Here is a 24855-nt window from a genome sequence, read left to right as displayed (position 1 = left end):
TGAAAAAGTTCTACATAAAAATGTTCAATACATTACACATTTTTTAGATTTCTGTATGCGTGAGTACAAACGTGAATGTGCTGAAATGAGTTTTAATGCTCTTCTTTTTCATCACACAATTACTGGACAATAAAATGTTTCATGATGGCACAATTAAATCTCCAGCTGGGACTTAACAGGCTCTTTATCACCTCAGACTGAAGAAAGCAGATTTTGCCATCTCCATTTCGTGCCAGATCTTCTCTGCCAGTCTGACTCACGGACAAACTTTCTTTCCATTTAATGTTTCAAAGTTTTGTGCATTCCAATAATAAGAAAAAACCCCACTTCTCAGTGCTACCCAAGAGTAGACTAATGTCCCCTTTTCTGATTTTTCAGTAATGTCTCATACTTTGTTCAGACCTTCCAGCCAAAGTCAAATGTTTAATCAAAAGTCAGTGATTTTGAAAGGACAATAAACATTTTTCATCAAATTGCTAAAAACCAAATTATTCGAGCTGACTCCATCAAGTCTCTGAGCTATGAAAAAGCAACCTTCATGCAATAAAATGTTCGATTAACTCCCAACTTGTGCTTAAATGATTCTGTATAAAAACTGTGTGAAGTTAGGACAGTTCAAACTTTTGTATTTCATAGCATGTCTCGTGTGCATCAAACCTCACAGATGTGTGCTCCGTGCACTCTTGTCTACTGATCCCTATCTGTGAAATAAACGACCGGTGCTTAGTAGAACAGGCTTCCGTTGCAATTTGCCCATTCTCGTGGGTATTGAAGATTTGGCTTGAAAACAAGTTTTGCATGTTTCTCTGAATAAAATCTAAACTGTCACATGGAAAATTGCTCGAGACCAAACGCAGCATGATATTGCTCCATCCAAAAACAACACACTCTCTTGTTGAAAAACCTTGTTGTCTTTGGGGTAAAATAGAAACCGCCCCAGGGTTAAATAAGTGAGACAGCCTAAAAAAGATTGTTTAACTAAATATTTCATCCATAGAGAGAAAAGACCAGCTAATACGGCTATATTTTCAGTGCAATTTGAGGATTAAGGCAAAATCGCTCGGTCTAAGAAAGGAACAGGTCTAGCAGAATTCAAAAGCCATATAGCCGAAACGTAATCCTTTACGAGATGGACTGTCAATAAACTCGAGAAGCAGAAAACACAGATCGGGGCTTTAAACATGCTAGAGAAAAGACTAAAATGAGTATTTTATTGATTTAGCTGTATCTTGTGGATGACAACATAAATCATAGCTTGCTGCCATGTGGTTGTGTGGTGTTTTTGTTTTTTTAATCTGAGAAAGCTTTAAGCAAAGCAAAGCTCAAGGATAAGATAACCTCCACCATGAGACATCTGGTAACACTTCACCATAATTGCTGTAAAACCCTGAAGATCTGAGAAAAAATTCCAATGTTTTTTTTTCTTTCTCTATTTGCCGTGTGTCTAAATTTCTGGTGCCTTTTCTTAACATTTTATACAAACATATGCAGAGCAACAAAGACAACATATTATACACAAAGATGCATCGCAGTTACAACTATTTGGAAAATTCATTTTAGTGAAGAAACAATGCACGGCACATGCAAAACTCTCCCCAACGTGAGAAAATAATATACGGATAAAGAATCTGTCCATGCATATTTGTTCATTTTAATGCTTGATCTTCAATAAAGAAAACAGAACATCCTCAAGCATCTTTCGAGAAAAAGGACGTTTCTCAAATATGATGTCTCCATTCAAACTATAGCAGACAAACGGCATCGCCCTGTTGCGTTTGTCTGGGTGTCCCGATGCCCGTTGTGACATGCGGGTCCCCTGTAGCGTCAGACGCCCACAATGCAGTCATTACAGAGAGTAATGAACCACAGCTACAGGAAGGGGCACCACCAGCAGATCACCAGTTCCCATATGCGCCCCAGGCCTGCAGCTCAGCCTCCAGGATGAAACCACTGGGTGGGTAAACACAGGGGAGGGCACAGACAGATTGCCATCTCTCAGAATCCACAGAGGGCACACCGCAGAGACGAACAGCAGTACAGGGCTAACTGCAGGGTCAGACAGGGAGGAGTTTGGGTAGTTTATCTCAAAGTTCAAACAGCCTCTTTCTGATCTTACAGTACATAACCAAATTAATTGAGCTGTGCAGAGTCACTGGCAATGTCATTTGTATGACCCCATGAAAATGTTAGCCGTATATTTATATGTTAAAAATTAAGTAATTTCAACTTAATCTAATAAATGATGTCAATTTATCACAAGTTTAAACTTAAAATAATAGGTTGAATGGACTTGGAATACAAAGTTGTTTTAACATGCTGCATTTTTTATAGTGATATGTGCTTTTGTCACAACTTATTTGCCTAAAATTGCCTGGAAATAAAGTGATTATACTCAAAAATAAAGAAAAAAATGAGTTGTTGAAAATATGCGGTTCATTTTAATCCAGTGATTGGGTTGGTCCATATTTGACCCAACCACACTGTTAAGTTAAAACAACTTCACTGTAAAAAAAATTCTGTAGAAATTACAATGTTATTGCAGCCGGGTTGCCAGTAATTTACCGTAGATTTAAATTTATGTTATTTTCTGGCAAGAGTTTGTTAATTTTAAATATTAACAAGTCTTTATTTTTACAGAATAAAACTTTACAATAACAGCCTCATGCAAAGCATTCTGGGAACCAGAAACATCATCAACCTTTTTTCGTTTTTTTTTGCTTCAGATTTTGTTTCCCAGAATGTTTAGCTTGATGCTGTTTTTTTAGTTTTACTCTGTAAAGACAAAGACGTATAAATGTTTAATGTTCATTTAACTTTAAACAAAATGTTGCCAGTAAATAACATACACTGTAAAAAATTCCGTAGAAATTGCAGCTGGGTTGCCGGTAACTTACCGTAGATTTAAATTTATGTTATTTACTGGCAACATTTTGTTCAAAGTTAAATGAACATTAAACATTTACAAGTCTTTGTCTTTACAGAGTAAAACTACACTGTAAAAAAATCTGTAGAAATTACAAAGGTATTGCAGCTGGGTTGCCGGTAAATTACCGTATATTTAAATTTATGTTATTTACTGGCAAGAGTTTGTTCAAAGTTGAATAAATTTTAAATATTAACAAGTCTTTATTTTTACAGAATAAAACTATACAATAACAGCCTCATTCAAAGCATTCTGGGAACCAGAAATCATCATCAACCCTTTTCTGTTTTTTGCTTCAGATTTTGTTTCGCTTGATGCTGTTTTTCTAGTTTTGTTCTGTAAAGACAAAGACTTGTAAATGTTTAATGTTCATTTAACTTTGAACAAAATGTTGCCAGTAATAACATAAATTTAAATCTACGGTAAATTACCGGCAACCCAGCTGCAATAACATTGTAATTTCTACGTTTTTTTACAGTGTTGGTTAAGCAAGTCAATTCAACTTATTTTACTATAAGTCGCATCAATCAAAAATGCGTAATGAAGACGAAAAAACATATATAAGTCGCAGTGGACTATGCGTCACATTTATTTGGAATTTTTTACAAAATCCGAAGAAAAGACATTTAATCTTAGTCATTCAAATAAACAATAGCACACAGAACAGCAGGCTGAATAGATGTCCGTACGTTAACTTAATACAAACAGTTATTTATTTACACAATACACATACTGAACATACCTGGAAGGCTGAATAGGCTAAATGAACAGAACAAGCCAATGCGCATCAAGTTCGCAGGCTCGTCATTCCACATTACTGAATCTATTGAATTACATAAATACAGAAGCAGCATATAGCGGACTCTCGCGGCTGTAGACGGTAATGTTGTCTCTTGGTTCATATATGTCAAAATAAATACATATTGACTTACAAGTAGCACCTAAAAGCTGCAGGAACAGCCAAACTATGAAAAAAAGTGCGCCTTACAATAGTCTGCAAAATACGGTATTATTATTATCTTCATTATGTCACTAATTTAAATGACATTGCACATAAATTTTATTCGTAAATTTAGATTTTTGCTATCTCAATTACATATGTTTAATCCAAAGCAATAAACACAAAGATAACATCTCCAAATTGTCTTAAAGAAGCTTCAACATCCATGTGAAATATTTCTGTTGCAGAAAGAGTTTTTGGTAGAGGAGAAAGAGTTTTCAGACTACAAAGGCAAGAAATGGTTATTTTAAGAACCTTTAACATGAAAGGCCTTTTAGAGATTTGACATGTCATCAAAAAAGTATGTCAATCTGATGGAGAACTCAAATTGTAGAGGATTAACAGCAGCCACACAAAACACAGAGTTTAGCGGCTTGACATTCACTAGATTTTCAAAAGGTGTGAATTCCCCAGGGCAATCGCGAATGATCAATTCAAAGCCTACGCAGTCCGTGGGTTGCTAAAGGTACACCTTGTATCAGACTGTTGTCTGGTTCTTTTCCAAGGGTGTGTGAAGGCTCATTCTCACACTGCACAATGTGTCTCTGTTAATTACCAACACTGACAAATTTGCTTTAGATAAACATCTTACAGAATACATAGGATTTACAATCCTATACATTTTACATCTGTAAAGGAGTTGAAACAACTTAATAAAGTCCATCACTGTCCTCATACAAAACGACCATCCTTGTAACCCGAGTACGAGTGAAGTGTGTCTTAAATCAGCCACTTAAAGTAATCCTCCTTCAGACCTCTTTTTCCTGTTTTTCTCTGTTATTGTCCTGGCATTTTTATCCTTTGTGTGATCACTCTCTTTGATCAAGTTACACAGTTTGGCTGATTAAATTGATAACACAATAAAATAGGACACCTGTCGCTTAGACAGCAATGCCAAATGGCTGCCAATTCTTGGAAAGCTGACAGTCTGTTCTTATAGCGTAAAGTTATAAATGATAATTATACTTACTAAACCAGACGTCTGGCAAAACTGTTGCCTAATCACAATAGTCATATCTTCAGGTTTTCTCCAGGATATCCACGTGTTAAATTAATTCCACTTTATCTGTTAACAGCGAACGTGGTCTTTCTTTGTGGGGTTTTATGAGTTTAATAGTAATGGTTTGGCTTGGCAGATGTAGCGGCTCAGTAGTCAGGCCAAGATTCGCTTTTCTAAGCTATAATTTAATGCATTATAAGAGTGGTACCATTGCCCAAAACGAAATTTTTGCGGGGGCTGCGTACAAAAGTGGAAAGCATTTTCATGATTAGTATGATTACTTCGTAATGCCAACATTACAGAGTGGGTTAGCATGTTGTTCTTTGATGAAATGTACAAGGTGTGCAGTGCACACAAAAACTTACACACCCCATATAGAGAGAGCTGGCACAACCCATACAGTCCCATTTAACGTAAGGCTTTAACCGAATAGAGAAGATGACTGATTTTGTGACACACCAAACAGACGGCGGCCACGCAGCAGGTCTGTTCTGCACCTGCATGAAATAACTTTCCATAGCAACAGGTGGCAGTATGTTCGGTACTCAAAACTGGAAACCGAAGAGCTTGTAATACAAAACATAAACAAACCAGCGATCACTTACCACAGATAAATTTATGATATATCTGTAATGTCTTAAGCCATATCTACTTAAAATATTTACATATTAGAATAAGATATGGTACAGATTTGTGCATTCTTCGAATGGGAGAAGTATGATCCGACTCCCAGACAAGTGCCACCGCTATTTTGAATCATCCCAAAACAGGCAATGGTGACTGACTGAAAATATTAAGTGAGATGTCGTTGATGTAAGAAATGGGACTTTTTTAATGGACTCAAACAGTTATCCTGTTACAGTTATTTATCATCCCATGTTGTCCGAAGCATAGTTCTGTTGTTTTGACACTCAGCTGTAATGTTAGCCCCTAAATGATTGATGACCTTAAAAATGAGAGTCTTCACAGTACCTGAGAGGGTGTGTACTGGGGGATTAAGTTCTTAGGACCTGCAAGGTGGCTACTGGGTGTTCCCTCTTGGCAAAGGTGTGAATCTTCCATCTTTGATTCTCCTAAATTTTTGAGTCTCCTCTCTGGAGCCTTGGGGACTCAAACACACCCACTGCTGAAAACGGATTTGGCTAATTGGTCAGAGTAGTTGGGCCACATTCCTTTGGCAGATTACTTGTGAGAGCTGAGTGGAGAAGTTGAATGTTACAGAGGAAATTACTCAAAAAGCAGTTGAAACTTTTACTGTAGCAACAGCAGTTCAACCAACATGGACAGGGAGAAGTGTACTGTACACTGTACTGTACCAAAGCTATAAACCATTCCCCCTGTATTTTATTGTAAACCGCTTATTCTGGCTGGCTAAGAAGCCTTTGACTTATGGTAACACTTCGGGGTGTGAACTCAGTAGTACGCAAAGGCAAGTTTTCAGTTACATATACGTTCTCAGTTCACATGATTCACAAGCCATGTCTCCAATATTAATGAACAATGAAATAGTGTATAGTATTGGGCCGGTCCTAGAATTTCAACATGCCCTTGTAAAAACAAAGTTCGGAGTCATCTTATGCGAGTTTACATGAACTGAATGCACCTTTAACCAAACCCATTTATATAATGTAAATCATCCCAATTAGCTATATACAGTGCTGTTTTTTATTTCCTTGTTCCTGGTCGGAAGGGAAAAAAGCAACACAAAATCAAAAAGTTATATTCACATAAAGAATTATTTATGGGATTTTTGTCTATATTTTGAAAAGACATAGAGACAGACAGGACGTGATAGAAAGAGGCAAGAATCAGGAAAGGACCTTCCATGATCATAAGCGGTTTACCCGAAGCATCGTTGCGCTATGGTGCGCTGACCACACTGCCATCAGACATCAACAAAATAACTCTTGAAGTATTGATCTTTAAAGGCGGAGTCCACGATGTTTGAAAAACGCGTTGGAAAAGGAGACGGGCCGACTACCAAAACACACTTATAGCCAATCAAATCAAATCAAATGCCGGGTTGCGTATGTGTGGGGCGGGTCTATCAACAGAAGGTCCAGATTCTATTGGGGTAGGGGCGTGTTTGTTTGGGTCATTTCAAATATCAACATTGGCTTTCAAACATCGTGGACTCCGCCTTTAAGCAGTATGAAGAACAATGAATTAAAGAAACATCTATAATAGGATAGCTGCAAAGCCATCTCATGAGAATTCGTACATATTTTACGAGTTGGCTAATAAAATTGACCACATTCGTAAGTTTTTGTACGATTTGCCTTGACCCCTGTGACATTTGAGGTTAGGGGTTCGGTTTCATTGTTGTTGTTGTTTCATTAGAATCATACGATTTTGCCAACGCCATCTCACGAAAATTTGTACATAGTTTACGAGTTGGCTAATTTGTATTAATTCATACAACCACATTCGTAAGTTTTGGTACAAGTTGCCTTGGCCCCCTGTGACGATGGGGGTTAGGTGCAGGGTTAGGGGTTCGGTTTCTTTGTTGTTTTTTCATGAGAATCATACAATTTTGCCAACTCTATCTCACAACAATTTGTACATAGTTGACAACTTGGCTAATTTGTATTAATTCATAAAACCACATTTGTACATTTTGGTATGATTTGCCTTGACCCCTGTGACAATGGGTTAGGTGCGGGGTTAGGGGTTCGGTTTAATTGTTGTTGTTGTTGTTTCATTAGAATCGTACAATTTTGCCAACGTCATCTCACGAGAATTTGTACATAGTTTACGAGTTGGCTAATTTGTATTAATTCATAAAACCACATTTGTACATTTTGGTACGATTTGCCTTGACCCCTGTGACAATGGGTTAGGTGCGGGGTTAGGGGTTCGGTTTAATTGTTGTTGTTGTTTCATTAGAACAGTACGATTTTGCCAATGCTATCTAACGAGAATTTGTACATAGTTTATGAATTGGCTAATTCGTATTAATTCATACAACCACATTCGTAAGTTTTGGTACAATTTGCCTTGACCCCTGTGACGATGGGGTTAGGTGCCGGGTAAGGGGTTCGGTTTCTTTGTTGTTTTTTTGAGAATCGTAAGATTTTGCATGATTAACTTAGTATGAATTGATACAAATTAGCCAACTTGTAAATATGTAAAATTTCACATGAGATCAGGCTTGATTTTGCACGAGTAACTTTGTAAGAATTCATACGAATTAGCCAACTTGTAAAATATGTACGAATTCTCGTGAGATCAGGCTAGATAAATCCTGTAATAACAACATGTAATGCAGATTTTAACTGCATAATGGCTCTAAACCTTTTAGGATGCATGTAAAAAAAAGCTAGTAACCATTTATAATCTGTGACAATAGTTGGTGGCACTAGGTGCACTGCTTAAGGTGCAAACCTCCATTCACACTGTCATGTTAAAGCTGACATAAAAGAGGACAGCAGTGTCGTGATCTACCGTAATAATAGATTTATTTTTTCTCATTAGTGGCGAATATGTTTTTTGTAGTACTCGTGTAGTACTTGTTTCAGGTGTTTTTGACATGAATAAACAAACAGTGTACATAAAAATAGCATTTAAAGCCTGCAATTTCGTCTCCATGTTATTGCTTACACTCATTGCGGCTGGTCATTGTCATCGTTCGGTATAGCGTAATGATTATAGGGGCTGGATGAATCAGGGCAAGATACGTAATGGTCCAAAAGAACCGGGAGCGAATGTGGACAGCCACAACTTTGCACTGGGTATAGTACGTTTTTTACACATTTAAGCACATTTGAACGCACAGCCTTGCAAAGCATGGTTCATTTGATTCAAACACATGGGCTGACGTTCGACACATGTGCATTGGGACAAATGGCAATAACTATCGTGCCTACATATTACATACTTCTGACATGCATGCACGAATGTACACAAAGTTTCAAAAATCCAGCAGTGCATCACTGTATGCGGACACTCGTATAAACGTAAAAAATAGACTATACTTCAGCCTTAAGTCTTCGTTTTGGTCCATCTGCACTACAACGCAACAATGCAAGTTTTTAAACTAAAACACGGCCTGCAGTGTTTCCAAAAGTGCCATAAACGTTATGCATTTTAAAACAGAAACACACAAAAAATTTAAATGAGTGTTTTCACTGACAATTATCTTTAGTGACCTGATTATTTGTGACCTTTTTGCCACTAAAATAAATCTAAATAAGGCAATGATTATTTAAATCCCTGCTTAGCACCCTTAAACAGGTTTATGCTACTCTTGGTTTTGTTTCTTTAAAATCTTTTCTTTTCATAAGTAGAAATATACACTAGTCAACATTTAAAGTGGATCAAAGTTGTTCTAAGACAAGAACGTGTATTGGTCAATATTTTAAGGTTTTCATCCACTTCAAATGTTGACTGTTAACCCAGAAATTGTCTTTACTTAAACAATCAAGTAAACATCACTTAATATTTTCTGTTTTGAAGCCAAAGCTTAAAAACATTAGTTGATTTAACTTTTAAGCTTACAAAATCCATTAAACTAAAACATTCAAGTAAAATTAACTTAAATTATTAGTTCGTGTTGTGAGGAATACCCATAATCCTTTGCGCCTGAATAAAATTTTGATTATTTTCTGCTTTTTCACAGAATAAAAACTGATAAGAACTTTCTCTACTCAAATATTTGTTAATAAAATGTCATATGGGTTCAAGCTCTTATATTATTGATGTTGTTTTGTTGTAAATTATAATTTTGTGAAGTCACTCACCGTTCAGGTGATCAGTCTTTCCGTACATGAACGCTGTTTAGAACATTTTATTGTATTTCTCTCCACAGTACTGACAATGTATGTCAAAAACACAGTTTTGTGTGTGTTTCTGTGGAGAATCACGTTTATTCAATGATTGACTTAAAGTCAGTCATTAATTTTGTGTTATAATGTCATTTATAACATAAAAAGTAATATAAAGTGATAAAAACTAAAGTTATGCAACGGGCTTCCTCACAAATTTCTAGTAATGTCAACTAATCCGGGTTAAGAGTGCAGGAATATTGGAAGAAATTAAAACATTAAGTATGTTAAACTTAAAATTAATTGTTATTTCAACCAGGCAAACATAACTTTTTTAGGGCAACGAGTTTCCATAAATTTTTTAAGTTCAATCAACCTGTATGGGCTTACAGTATGAGACATTTCCAAGATCTGTGGATCATGCCAGTTAAACAAAACTAAATTACACTGTTTATTCACACAGTATAAACTTTTTACAGTACAGACGTTACTACATTTTTTGTTGTTGGTCACTGGCCATAGAATTACTGTCACAGGCAGACTGACACAGAGAAAGAAAGAAAGACATAAATACAGACGATTTCTTGCTGTAACACAGAATATCTTCAGAGTTTAGATGATTGATGATCATGGATCATCTATGTCCTCGGGGTTTGGTAAGTTAGACACTTTGCCAAAAGTCTGTGCCCTTCAGAGTAAGTCAGCCCTTCAATAACCTTCTACCCACTACTTCCCACTCACTGTTTCTCTTCCAGCTGCCCATGGGCACAGGACAAACCTGCCAGAGCCTGCTCGCAGATGGCACATCATGGAAGAGGAGAAAGAAAGAGGGAGAGACAGAAATTGAAAGAGGAACAAGAGAGAGGTACAGAGAACTTCGGCAAATTTCAAAGGACCAATGAGTCCAAATCAACACCTTTGATGTTGCTGGCAGCCTCCAGACAGAAGGAGACAATCTGTCTCTCTGGTGTACCGCCCAGATTGAGCAGTGCCTTAAACCACCCAAAACCCTGCAGCTAGTTTAAAAAAACACTCACAGACAAACACACTTGTCAAGTACTTTCATAACTTTGACAGGTAAAGGCACCCGAGACATCAGTGAGAAGCAGGGTCATGGGGTTAGACTTGAATGCTGATATCTCTCATATTCACTTTCACCATTTAGCACAGACAAAAGACTGAATATCTGGCCTGTTGTTCAAACTAATTGCTGTTTAAAAGGAAAGTTAACTCATGCATTCCCAACAGAAAGGTTGAATTGTTTGGAAGATAATGTAAGTGCTTTGCATGCATTGGGATGACTGCGTCCTTGATTTTTATATCAAAAGATATTTTTGCGTTTTATGTAGACCTGCATTATAATCCTATTATGTGAATGATGTATTACAGATTATATTTAAACTCATCTTCTACTCACTGTTTTCTCATTGACAGAATTGTTTTATCCATTAGCACTGACTGTGTGGTCTGAAATTATTGTAACAATCATGCAAAGAGGAGCAGATGGATCACTCTCACCTACACCACAAAGATTGTTTACCAGAAGAGAAATTAATATATAGATGACAAAGGGAGAATAATAAAAATGTATAAAAATACTGAGCATGTGCGAGATACTTATTGAAGTTAAATCCAAGAAAACTTATGTTTCAGACAATGCTTTCCCTTTAAAGTTAACTTTCCTGGATGATATATTTTAAATTATTTATTATCTTTTCAGACATTTAAAAGACATGCCACTTTTGAAATGGCATCATATTTATTTTTATATCCTATTTTAGTATACTACATTATAGACTTATGCCTTCTAACGAGCCTTACTTTGTTAATTTCCTTTTAAACAACTTAAAACAACTAAAACAAACAGTATTTGAAAGTGATTCTTTTTATTTTACAGCTGAGTCATACATCGAATATACAGCGCAAATAAATCATTAATATTATATGCTATATATTTTTTAAATCGGTTTTATAGCCAAACATCAGATATAATTCGTATTGTTTAAAATATTACTAAAACTAATCAAAATGTCGCAAATTTTATTACGTCGGCCACTATCAAGTATCTGACCAAGCACCGGACAGCACATTCAAAAATTGCACTTCACACTGTATTAGTAATGACAGATCACTTGCTAATAAGAGAGAAAAGATTTGTATCCAATTAATAACTAAATAAAGTTTATACAATTCCAGTCTTTATAATAATAATAATAAGTTATGAAAGGTTCAAAAGCTGTGGTTTATCTCATAAAAAATGATTATGGCAAAGAAACTAATTAAATAAAGACAAATTAATTAACAAGAAAAACATTATAATTATCCGAAACAGATTTTAAACACTTTTATTTTAGATTTACTGGCGCTGATGAATCTTCATTAGGCGTTTAATGTCTTTTCTGTTGCGTCAGCACGCGCCTGTACCGTTTAATCGAGATTTATCGTTTCAGTGAGGAAGAGCAGATTTTATCAACTGCGATTAACTTGCCCAATATTATGTTGAGGAGTTATCATCTAATTGACGATTGGTTTGTGATATCTGAAAACCACAAGTAATAGTTAAGAAGTTTTTTCTTTTTTTTTTGGATGATGTTTAACAGGTTATTTTACACCCGCGTTAGGGAAGCATCTGTTGAAAAGCCTTAATGTTACGTAGTATCCACGTACATATATAATACAAATATGCATAAAAGTGACATTTTAAAGAGATTTTAAAATTATTATTTTTTTAATTAAGGCTGTAAAGAATAAGATTTGTATTTCTAATTATAGAGCTAAATATTCATAAATAGATTTAAATAAACTACAAAGCATACAGGGAGGCATTTCAAACTGTAAGCTAAGAAACAAACTTTAGGGGACTTATATGTGTGCATCAATAGTCTCTTAGGGTGCTGTGGAAATTTGGAAGTGTCTTTCCATATTGCTACCTGAAGCTTGACTGACAATAAAGCTTATTTTAAATGAAGCATTAATAAAAATTAAATGAATGTGACAATCCTTTAACAATATACATTATATAATATGTTAAGCAACCAAAGCACACATTAATTTGAAAGAAAACTCTGTTCCAAAAATGTTTTCAGAGATGTATATCCCTAAACTTACATACCACTTTTTGGATCAACTATAGTGAAACATTTCTAATCAATTTAATTCAGTTCAAATAAACAGAAAAATAGGCACATTTGTCAGTGCTGGGCTTCAACATAAGCACAACAGGGGCCAGTGATGAGTGAAACATGTGCCATTTTCACCTGCCCTCAAATCAACTGCAACAAACACACTAACACAATACACAGTATCTTGGCAACAGAGTGCAGAATTATATACATACATGCACACAAAAACAGAGAAACAGTGACGACGCCAGCTAGTCTGGAGTAAGGATGAGAAGTATTGTTATTAACCTCCCTTCCCTCAGTGTGAATGAAAACCAAAGTGAGGGTATATGCTTGTGTTATGACTTCAGGGGCTTGCTTTGTTCTCCTCTATAATGTACATGTAATTACAGACTATGATGGAGTCTACATTTCTCTTTCTTTTTCTGTCTCTCGCTTAGTACTGTAGTATTCTTATTCTCTATCACTCTGGCCCATGGTTTATCAGACTCTCTATATATCCCCCTGTTCCTTTTTGAAGATTTAGGACCAACTTTTCTTTGCTTAAAAAGTTTTTCAGATGTTAAAAACTATAGGAGTTATTTACACTTTGTCAAATGTTGTATTGTGAATTTTGTAGTCATGTAGATATAATATTTTGTAGGTCAGAAATATCTCAATAGCACAACAATGCACGTGTGTTTGGTTGCACCGGTTGATCCAATTTTGGCCTTTAAAGGTCAGGTTTCAGTAATACTGTTTAGTGGCAAGTAGGAGCAGAAGCACAACACTCTGGACTGGCAGGCTTTAGGACTGAAGCATTGAGACTGGGCGTGTCGTGACGGTTAGGTTGTACCTGTGTGGTGAAGAATGCTGGCAGAAGATAAAAGCACCCATAATTTGTGTATTTCTCGACACGTCACTATTTTAAGTTAATAACACGTGTCTTCCAACCAAGACATGTAACAACTTTGCATCAATAGCGGCTCTTTGCACTGCTCCTCCTCTCAGGCATAAAAAAGTGGACAGACTTTCGACGGAAACGAAGCAGAATAATTAGTATATTTTTTCTTGTGTATCTGTCCCTGTCGAATAATAATTTAATGTCTTTGTTTAAAAACTTTATCATGCATTCAGGACATTCCTTTGCCATCATCTTTCATTGTTGCTAAATCAGGCATTTATAGCCTAGATGGATAATTTTTTTAATTATGATATTATAACGTGTTATTTGGTACTCAGAGCAGAAATGTAAAACACTTACAAAGAAAACCAAAGTTCAACGTTGTTGCGAATGTGGGAACTGTGATGTTTCGCAAATAGTACACTGATTGCGTCACGGATCTGAAAAAATGACGTAGAGGGCGCATGCAGCCAATAAGAGAGTGCGCACTCACTCCTGCAGTTTAACTCGAGTATGTGACTAGAGAGTTGAGAATAACTTCACAGACACAGCTTAAAACGAAAGCAAACTCATGAGCGACGCATTTCCAGGCAATCTGAGAAATTGGCGACATGAATCTCTCTAAGGTTAAGAAGATCACATGACTCTCTTTAATAGATGGTGTTTTTGTGGTGCATCGGTCTAATGGACATAACTCTAAAAAATGACTATGACTTCATTGTCTGAAAGTTTGGTGGCTGCAGATCCCTCGAAATCGGCATTTCTGGAGTTCAGTCACGGCTACCAGTCTCACCAGCAGCATTCGCCAGGTGTGTCACATGCGCATTATCCGGTGCACGGTTTACACCAAGGCGCACATCCGCAGTACGATACGGCCTTCTCCTCTGGAGCCGCTTCATACGGGCGTCCGCTGAGTTACCACTACCCAAGCGCTCATCACCACCCGGGAGCTTACTTACCCTATCAACACAACAATCACAACAGCGCAGTCGGCCATTCACGGGTCGAGGACGCAGGTAAAGTGGGCTTTTGTTTTTCCACAAGAATATAGAATTACAAATAATAATAATCGAAAAACGAGAAAATACAAAGTTATTTGTAAGTTAATTGTAAAAAGTTATTGGTTTTGAGACTTTAACCTACTGAATTACGGATTTCTGTATATTGCATCATTTGGGTTGGAGAAGTATTGTTCTTAAAGTTTGTGTTTTAATTTTGAATAAATTAATACGGTTGAGAAGCCATTTAAATAACGGGTTGTTTGATATTTAATTTAACTTTTATATGCTGTTATGTTCTCATTTTGAAGATTGCCATTTTTGTGCTTATTTAAACAAATATAAACATTTTGATTAGATACAAAAAATAAACTAACATTAAAAAACGAACAAAACTTAAAAAATACTATATGGTTACTTTGAATGCTATTTAGTGTATAAAATAAACGGGTCACAAATTAAATCACCATAGTAGAAAACTGTTAGACTGTTTGCAAAACAAATAGAAATATGCATATAACTAATTAATAAAAAGCTTATTTCGTTACGCGCAAATTCTTAAGAACCAATTTATTCGTTGGCGTTTTACCCGCAGTCTGAGCATTCGATTGTGTGTGTCTACCCAGTCTCCTTAAAAAACAAAAATGCCTATAATTTGTATATGTTAGTATTACATGCCGTGACCGTAATATATACTAATATACTTTAATGACTTCAATTAGGAATGCAAGTAATTGCACGACCAGTTCCTCAGACAATCCACACTCAAACGTGCTCTTCAGTCAAAAGTTTTCTTCCTCCAAACAGATGCATTTTCTTCTAATTGTCTATCCAAATTAAATACGAATGGGAAGTCTTTTTTTTTATAAGTTTTTCTTAGTCTTACTCCCACGTCTTATATCAGGTCAAATGATATTTCTATAAAAATGACAATCTTAAACTTTTTTGCACTAAGCAGACTCAAAATAAGCTACAAGTCTTGACTGGCTGTCATATTCATTTGATGAATTGTCAGCACACCCTAAAGCAAAAGAGTGGTTTTCAGTTTGCCAAAACGCGCAATAAATAGGTAATTGTGTAGAGTTGTAAACGTGTTTTATTTTAGCACAATGTCCTACATGCTTAAGAAATGTACTTATTTTCAGTATCTTGATGTGGTGTTTTGTTATTATTATTTAGTTGTTTGCGATACAGTATCAAATAGCCTGCTTATTTTATATATTTATGTGTATTTCCACATTTCTCACCCAAGATTCAGAGAAGCAAAATTCCATTGAAAGTGGAGAAATACGGCTAAACGGAAAGGGGAAGAAGATTCGCAAACCCCGAACCATCTACTCGAGTCTCCAGCTGCAGGCGCTCAACCAGCGCTTCCAGCAGACCCAGTACCTCGCGCTCCCGGAACGCGCCGACCTGGCAGCCAAACTGGGTCTGACACAAACCCAGGTATGGAAATATAACAATACTGAACGAAACGAAATATAAAAAATTTATTTAATTCTGTGTGTGCAATGGGGGACATAAAAAATCTTATTCATTTGCCAAAAGCCAAACAGTTTAAGTAGGCCTACTGGTTTAGAGGTCTGTCTGTACGAGCAACAGGAAAAAGTGCTTTACTAAGTAGCAAGGTAAAAGTATGTGTTTAATATGATAAGGTTTTATACAAAGAAAATTCAAGTTTGGGCAAATTTAGCTGGCTACGCTGTGAATGGATAATTCCCCCAAATACGTTTCTGCGTTATGTTTATTCTACCAACGGTGACAATATGTAACACAATATACATTTAAGCCCAAGAGCAATGAAACTGTCAAGATGTCAGCTTTCGCGTCAAAAACTGTTTAGGTAGGACTAGGAGTCAATTGAAATAACGAACAAAGACTATTTGTCCGATTGCCGAAGCACTTTCTATAACTTTAGTGGAAGGTTTTAGTTAAGCTTTTCTGCACGTTTTCAATCTTTACACTTTCACATAAAGCACGTAAATTACAGATGTCTCTGAATAAATATGTGCTGAACTTTAAAAGGACACTCATAAATAACAAACTGCAATCGCAGGGGTTGGCACAGTTTTTATTGTTTGTTGCATCAGTTTTTAAGACGGATTCAACTAAAAGTTTAAATTATTTGGGTCAAAACGTCATGAAATATTTTGAACAATTTGTTAATTTATGACTAAAGTTATATTATGTGTTTTTACGTGATTGACTGAAGTTGGTAAAGTAAGAGAATAATAATAATTGTAATAATTTACGGATCCTCATGTTATATTAAACCTGTATACTTTTCTTATTTAAAACATAGCCTACAAGTTAATATTGGACATAATATTAGTGACTGACAGCATAAGTAAAGCATAAAAGAAAGAAAGCAACAAATATGAATATTTTTTACGAAAATTACAGCATTCAACAAGCGTTTTTTTTGTCTACAGTTCATGTGCCAGCCATCCTCACGCGCTTTTTATAAATGATGTCAGGAAGGCATATAATATATCACATTCTTACAAATTTATATTAAACAATAACCAGTATCCATCAATAAATAATTTAATATAAATAAATAAATAAATAAAAGATTAATTTGCATAATTTCACATTTTTCTTGAAGGCATATGAGGGAACTATTTTGGGACTTAAGAAGGATTTGATCTCCTCTGTTTTTAAAGACAGGGTCAACTTGTGTGCTTTCAACAAAAGATAAAATAAGAAACACAGCACAGAAACATTTTGCAAACTAAACATTCTTGCACAATAATCTATGCAATAATTTGTATTAAGTAACATACACATCCTTTCTTGTTGTAATATATTGATAATTATATTGAACTTTGTTTAATATTAAAATGTATTCTTTACTCTATACTAATATCATATAAACAACATCTATATACATTATTAAAATTAAAGCATGACATAAATGTGTTTATTCCCTTTGTCCATATAACCAATGGATTCTATTTATCCCATTCCCTTAAAATAATATAAAATAATAAAGATTCAGTGTACTGAATTTTAACACATGGAAGTGAACTAAATAAAGCATACAACAAATGAAGCAATACAACAGTATACCATTTTTAGATCTTGTCCCAGACATAACATCATTATTTTTATTGCTATTATTATTGTAACTACTTAGTCTAATTATTGTGTGTTGCGTAAATGAATCTTCTCAAATTACAGCCATACATATATTACTCTGTTTTAGTTTGGAAGTGATCCACCTGATTCATTAGTTTTGTTATTTCCCCCCCAGGTCATTTACAGTTAAACACTGTAAAAAATGATTGACAAGTAACCTAAAAAATGTGGTTTATCTAGTGACACAGATGAACAATGCTTATTTAAGTGAAAATTTTATGACAGTCTAAACCTGTATACATTAAAGTGATTTAGATATAATATTTGCATGTTACCATGTCATGCAACAAGCTATCTTAGATTTGAGCAGTAAAGAGACCCATATCAAAACTTGAAGATTTATGCTTACGTGTGTGGCCATGTCCATGTGCCAATACTCTTTATTAGTTGCACCAATCTTGTGCTTAATGGAACAACGGAGACCCTGTCATTGCCGCTGTCAGTGAAATCCACACCAGTATAATTAAGGCCCATTTGTTCAGTTCAAATATGACACAACTCAAAGAAATCCTAATTACTTTTCTTACCTTTTGAATGTTGCCCCTGGGACCTTTCTTGCCCTTTTGCACGGCGGCTTGTTTTCATCTTTTTTTCTGAAAATAATGCATACAGCAATCATTTTAGTGATAAAAATAACACGAAAGAACAGGAACATTAGGTTTCACCACATGACAGAGGCGTTCCGCTGAGATTGCAGTAAGAGTAATATCAGATTAAAAAACTATTGGGAATGCCTGAATTAAAATAATTATTTTGGGTGTCAATGTGGAAAGAAAACCTTAAAGGCGTAATTGGACTTTCAAACAGAAAAAACATGACCGTAATTATGTTTCATTACAGATGATTTTACTGCTCTGTGGCTATCACTGGTTTTTAACAACCACTGTAAAATCACAATTAGCATGAATTTTCCATACGAGTCATATCATTAAGAAATGAAATACACGATGCATGTTTTATCAGGCATTGTTTTCGTCACATACAGGCATGCAAGCAGCTTGTGTCGGGATAAGCTCTTGGTAAAATGTTGGACAGATCACAAGTAAAAGCAATAATGTTTTGAACTGTCAAGCTTTTAACCCTCCTGCTTACAGCAAGCTGAAGGCGTGCTGGTGCTAGCAGGAGCCCTTTTGTATACCCGAATTTCATGCTTAAACTGCTGGTTAGAAATCTCACATTAAGTTTTCACATAAAGCCATCAAAAACTAACCCTGAAGGATCTGGGTCATAGAATATAAAAAAAAAATGTTTTACAATCATATATTTGTGTTTTTAAATACAAATAATAACAACTGCAAATTTATTTTTTGCAGGTTAAAATATGGTTTCAGAACAAACGTTCCAAGTACAAAAAAATAATGAAACACGGCCCGAGTGGAGGAGAAGGAGAACACCTTCAAGCAGCTTCAGTCTCCGGACCACCATGTTCACCTGGAATGCCACCCCTGTGGGACGTTTCCATGTCAAGCAAGAGTGCCCCCATCCACTCTGGAGGATATATGAACTCTTTTGGACACTGGTACCCTGGTCATCATCAAGACCCAATGCCTAGAACTCAGATGATGTGACTGGATTTGCACCCCCTTACTGATTCTGATCAGTACACTGTGTTTTAGATCACGCCAGCCCTGTTTTCTCACAGTCAAATTTCTCTCAAGTTTCATGAAGATTTGTGTTGCTGAAATGTTTTGTTGCTTGCAGGTTTGTGTGGGGAATTGCTTAAAAAAAGACTGGCACGACAACCTGACCTCTCTCTAAACTATACTTGGATTTTGTACGCTCTTTTGTAAGTTTGAATAAAATGCCATTGTCTAGCTCTCTTGTACCATCTTGTACCAAATATTACAAAGCCTGCAACTTTAACTGTCTATAGGAAAAACTGCTGCCATTGAATACGGTTTCCTGTGTAAAGGTCAGCTTTAAAATGACTGGCACAGATTTTACACACTCCTAAATGGGCACACGAAAATCACTTTACTTTCTTCTCATGTGTACCGTTAGGTATTAACATACACATAATTGTGTCTATTTAATTCTCAAAAATGTCAAGATTTTTTTTTTTGAAAATGTGCTTGTGCATGTTTTATTTTATCCATATATCCAGCAACAACAACAGTACAATTGCTGCTATGTTTATGATATGCTAAAAGCATAACTATTATTATTACTACTACTACTACACTCATAACCATACTACATTCAACCATATACAACAAAGCAATGAACATTTAGACTACTTCACATAGAGAAACATGTAGGCTAAGAAAATCCTGTCCTTATTTCAGCAGCTGTCATATTCAGGATTACTAACAAATGACTCACAATTCATTAGGCACCTTTTCCTTACCCGATACCTGGTTCTAGTTTAAAATGTTAACGCTGTTATTTAGGCTATTTTAGGCCGTAGTGTCGTTTTTAAATTGTTTGGCGACACCTAGTGGCTCAATAACAGAAAACGAGAAACTTCAGTCAGCGTTTGACAGTAGTGATTTCTCTCTAGGCCAAACAAACAAATCTTCTAACAGATTAATTTGAATAGCATAAGTACAGTCTTGAATTAAAGGTCAAACGGATGCACTGAAAACAACAGGCCATTATTAAATATTGGACAAAATCACACCTCAGCCACAACGCACGTGAAGAACATTTTCTGCTTGGTGTCTTGATGTCGACATGACAGACTATGAAGTGTCTGTCCAACAACTCAACGATCTGTTAACAGATGAAAACGGAGACTTCCACATGCCCTCCAAAGACTTCAATGAAGTCTATCCCAAAATACTGCTGGGAAATCAGTAAGTTATCAACTGCAACAGACCAGCAGAAATTGATTAAAATTTTCTAAACGTTTAATAGTTTCTGGTAAATTAATAATCTGTATTAATACAATTTTATGTTTATTAATAATCTCTTAAATTAAGAAACATGAGCCTGCCTGCCTGAAACATATCTTGCTGCAGCCTTTAAATAAACACAGCCTATTTTTACCTCAGTGTGCTCCTCTGAACGCCATCTCATGTTTGACTCACACACATTCTATGAGACAGTAAAGTGTGCTCGCGACTTTTAATTGCGGAGTTGCGCAGACATATGACATCAAAGTACAGCGAGAACAAATCTAAATCAATGTTGTTTAATCACTCTCGCGATACTTTGATATCATAAGCCGATAAATCTGAGCGACCCAGCGCCGCACGAAGTCGAACAGGCCTTGTAAGAATATGAACGAAAAATACACACAACGCAGTTATGTAGCCTAGTATCACTTGTGTCTCGACAGGTCTGTCGCCACAAATATAATACGTTTGCAACAACTGGGGGTGACACACATCCTCAATGCTGCGGAGGGCGTGTCAGACATGCACGTGAACACGGGTGCCGAGTTTTATTCAAGTACAGGAATAATCTATCATGGAGTACCAGCTTTTGACACGGACCATTTTGACCTCAGCGTATATTTTGAAGAGGCTTCTAATTTCATACAAACTGCATTAACAAATAAAGGTGGGAATAGTGGCAGTAAAACGGTTTATTTATTTTTTATCTTTTTTATTAGAAATTAATCTAGTATTAATATCTCTTTAATGTACTCACACTCATTCCATTACAGATGTATATGACTTAAGTTTTATGAATATGTTTACTATGCTTTTTTGCTATTAAAAGGTACTATTCAAATATATCAGAAATAAACAGCATTTAATATGCTGTACTCACTGTATGCCATTTAGATGCCCGCTGTTTCTATCTTTTGCTTTCACAGGCAAGGTTTATGTACACTGTCAGAAAGGCTACAGTCGTTCAGCAGCACTGGTCATTGCATACCTGATGCTGCATCACAGGATGAATGTTCATGCTGCTGTGGCCACAGTGAGAGAGAGACGTGAAATCGGACCCAACGATGGATTTCTACGTCAACTGTGTCAGCTAAACAACAGGTTGAAAGGTGAAGGAAGACTGTGTGAGCAGTAACTTTAAATTGACTCTTTTGTTATCAATTGATATTTGTCATTTCATTTTTGGTAATTGTAAGTGTCCTTTTTGTTTATGCTATAGATATTATCATTCTAGAAAATTAAAGCATTTTGAGTTAAAGGGGACATTTCACAAGACTTTTTAAAGATGTACAATAAATCTTTGGTGTCCCCAGAGTACATATGTGAAGTTTTAGCTCAAAATATCATATTTCATATCATAATTTATTATAGGGGAGACAAATTTCAATTACCTATTTTTTCACATGCTTGCAGAGAATGGTTTACCAAAAATAAGTTACTGGGTTGATCTTTTTCTTTCACATTTTCTACGTTGATAAAAGCACTTTGGACCCAATTATAACACTTAAGCATAGAAAAAGTAAAATTTCCATGAATGTCCCCTTTAATTATTCATTATAGTTCTTTAAAGCTATATTTACTTGTATGCATTTGGCAGATGTTTTATCCAAAACAAACAACAGTGCAGTCAAAGTTTACATTTTTACAGTACTTTATGTGTGAGAAATGAACAAACAATCTTTGCACTGCTTGCGCAAGGCCCTACATTGAACTACGGGAACTCAATTGGTAGAAATATGGAAATATAACTTACATATTTTATCATTTACATTAGCAACTTGAGAGCTTTGCTGTATATCAAATGGCAGAGAATTGTAAAGAATGAATTTAGATAAAGACTATTGAATAATGCTTGTATTTGTTAAAAGGACATTATTTAATACGTTATTGTTTGTCATTTGGAATGATTGTTTTCTGCATCTCAGGTCTCTCTGCTGACCTCTTGTGGTGGTAAGAATGAGCAGAGGTGTTTATCAATCAGTTTCCCAGACAGGGCTTATCGTAGTCCTAGACTAAACTGCATGTTTGAGCTGCCTTCTTTTAAAAACATCTTGCACTGATTTTGAAGTATTGTTTTTTTGTAAGGTTTGTTTGTAAAAACTACTTAAATGTCCAAATATAACTAAGGCCTATCCTGGATTAATCTAAACCCTGTATGGGAAACCGCCCCCTAAAGTGCTTTGATTATTTCAATAAATATTCCTAAACATAATGAACATGTGAGAAATCCTGTATAAACTAGAAATAACACGACAACAGAAGGGTGACGCCAATTAAAGACGAGAACTTCACAGACAAAAACATTTATTAAACATTTACTGAAGTGAAAGTAGCACGCATACCTGAGTTATTCTGAAACCCTTCCCACTTTTTTCTGCTTTCTTCTGATTGGTTTACTTTGGACAATGTTATTTGATTGTATAGCTGCAAATAAGTCCAATTCCTAATATTCCACTTGACAGCATTCCTGCATGTGATCACAGTTGTCAAATGAGTGATGCATGCAAACAACAGCTAAAAGCAAACATCTTAAAAAAACGTTTCAACCGAGCCACAAACAGTCCCAATGAAGGCTATTGAAAAGGTAACCTGTTAAAAAACTGGTGGTCCTGTTCATTTTCCCCTTAGCCGATGTGTTGGGGAAACATCGGTATGATACGATTTTATAGCTAATGCACAATGTAACTAAAGGATGATTTAACACAATTTTGCATAATGGTTTGCATTGCATTTTTTTCTGAAGTAAAAGCACATAGATTTTACAGGTTTGCATGTACACAAGCAAGTAAAAGACACAATGCACAAACTTTTACAACTGTGAAAGTTAATTGTGGTGTTTATCGTTATACAACTGTTTGTGCTGGATAGAATTTAGCTTAAAAGCATTGTTAAATAAAAGAATATACTTGTTTGAGCATTGCACTAAACAGGTTTCCAAGTATCAGGTTGGCCTGTCCCTCTCAACAGGCCTTTGGTGAGGATTGGTATGGTTTCAGCTTTATTTATAAATGATAGTTCACCCCAAAACAATGTTCTGCTTGTGTGAGGCCTTGTTGTTGGTTAAACCAATACTGAAAACCGTAAAGCTATAGCTTTCATTGAGGTATTGGTCATGTTGGTTAAGCTTTCAAACAAGACTTATCTTTAGAATAAATCTTTCTAAAATCTTCAAACCCACATCTACATTCATGGCAGCCTGTAAATTGGCTAACTGGATGAGTGAGAATTGCTGCTTAAAGCAACACTATGTAGTTTTTTTACCTTTAAATAATGTCTCTAAAATTATTTCAGTGATAGAACAACTTTTAAATGGACAAACTGTACTGTTGCTGCAACCTGAGCAGCCTCCTAGCTGCTACAAGCACACTCTGAAAGTGGCGGTGGAGGGTAGAGCCACTCCCCCTGCCTGCAGAAGAGTGCCTGATACCAGGCACTGTTGCGCTTTTCAACCACATGGGGGAGCTGTAAGTCATTTTACATGGAAACTACATAGTGTTGCTTTAATGTAATTAATATCGATGCATTAGTGTGGCTCTTAAACTCACCATATTGTATGATTTGTATTTGAGGTATGAACAGCTGTAGACATGCTTTATAATAACAGAAGTCTTTGTTCTTGACCAAATGACTGAAATCTACTGTTCACCACATGAGCATATGATATGGGAGACAGCATTAATACTAATAGGATGTGTAAAACTGGAACGGACAACAACGAGAAGCACATTGGCTGTCCACACTGAGCATTCACAAACCCACAGTATACGAGAAACTCATATCGAGAAACTGCACAGTGTATGAAATAAACTTTGTTCAAACTTTAGCTTTGTACAATGGTTCCTCTTTTCAATCAAAATCCATTTGCTGAAAATTCACAGTTCGATTCAGGTGTCCATCAGCAAATTCATGTCGACTCCACACAGCCTACAATATGCATAAGTAAATCAATGTTTCTTGCCGTTTTCTCTTTATTTTCTACATTCCTCATCAGAAGATAGGACAGGATAGCATTCTTAATGGAATGGTATTCTTTTTTATAGACATATTTTTATATGATTTACTATGTCTTGCACCGTTGACAAGTACTTGACAAGGGATTTATTCAATCCAGTTGAGTTTATTGCCGCTTTTAGGGCTGTTTTTGATCTGTTAAAAGGATCATATCATGATTTACTCATAATGTTCATA

At 35.7% G+C, this 24855-nt stretch overlaps 2 protein-coding genes and 1 long non-coding RNA gene across 3 annotated transcripts; 2 read left to right on the top strand and 1 right to left on the bottom strand.

Annotated features, from left to right (window-relative positions):
* Positions 1-1214: 1214 nt before the first annotated feature.
* LOC141351049 (uncharacterized) lies at positions 1215-20880 on the bottom strand. Its single transcript, XR_012359200.1, has 3 exons — positions 20819-20880; positions 18358-18423; positions 1215-2046 (listed from the first exon to the last, which is right to left on the bottom strand). It is a non-coding gene; the product is annotated as an uncharacterized lncRNA (long non-coding RNA).
* Positions 14080-19644, top strand: dlx4a (distal-less homeobox 4a). The gene is made up of 3 exons (XM_055193427.2): positions 14080-14707; positions 15942-16135; positions 19144-19644. Exons 1-3 carry the CDS (start codon positions 14395-14397, stop codon positions 19396-19398), a joined length of 762 nt encoding a protein of 253 aa, XP_055049402.1. The 5' UTR covers positions 14080-14394; the 3' UTR covers positions 19399-19644.
* dusp3b (dual specificity phosphatase 3b) lies at positions 20080-21912 on the top strand. The gene is made up of 3 exons (XM_055193433.2): positions 20080-20625; positions 21111-21334; positions 21594-21912. The coding sequence occupies exons 1-3, from the start codon at positions 20504-20506 to the stop codon at positions 21800-21802; spliced, it is 555 nt and encodes a 184-aa protein (XP_055049408.2). The 5' UTR covers positions 20080-20503; the 3' UTR covers positions 21803-21912.
* The last annotated feature ends 2943 nt before the right edge of the window (positions 21913-24855 follow it).

Source organism: Misgurnus anguillicaudatus, chromosome 19 (assembly GCF_027580225.2).
Source record: "Misgurnus anguillicaudatus chromosome 19, ASM2758022v2, whole genome shotgun sequence".
Lineage (NCBI taxonomy): Eukaryota > Metazoa > Chordata > Actinopteri > Cypriniformes > Cobitidae > Misgurnus > Misgurnus anguillicaudatus.
The sequence above is the reverse complement of the archived record's forward strand: the minus strand, read 5'-3'. Positions and strand labels throughout refer to the sequence as shown.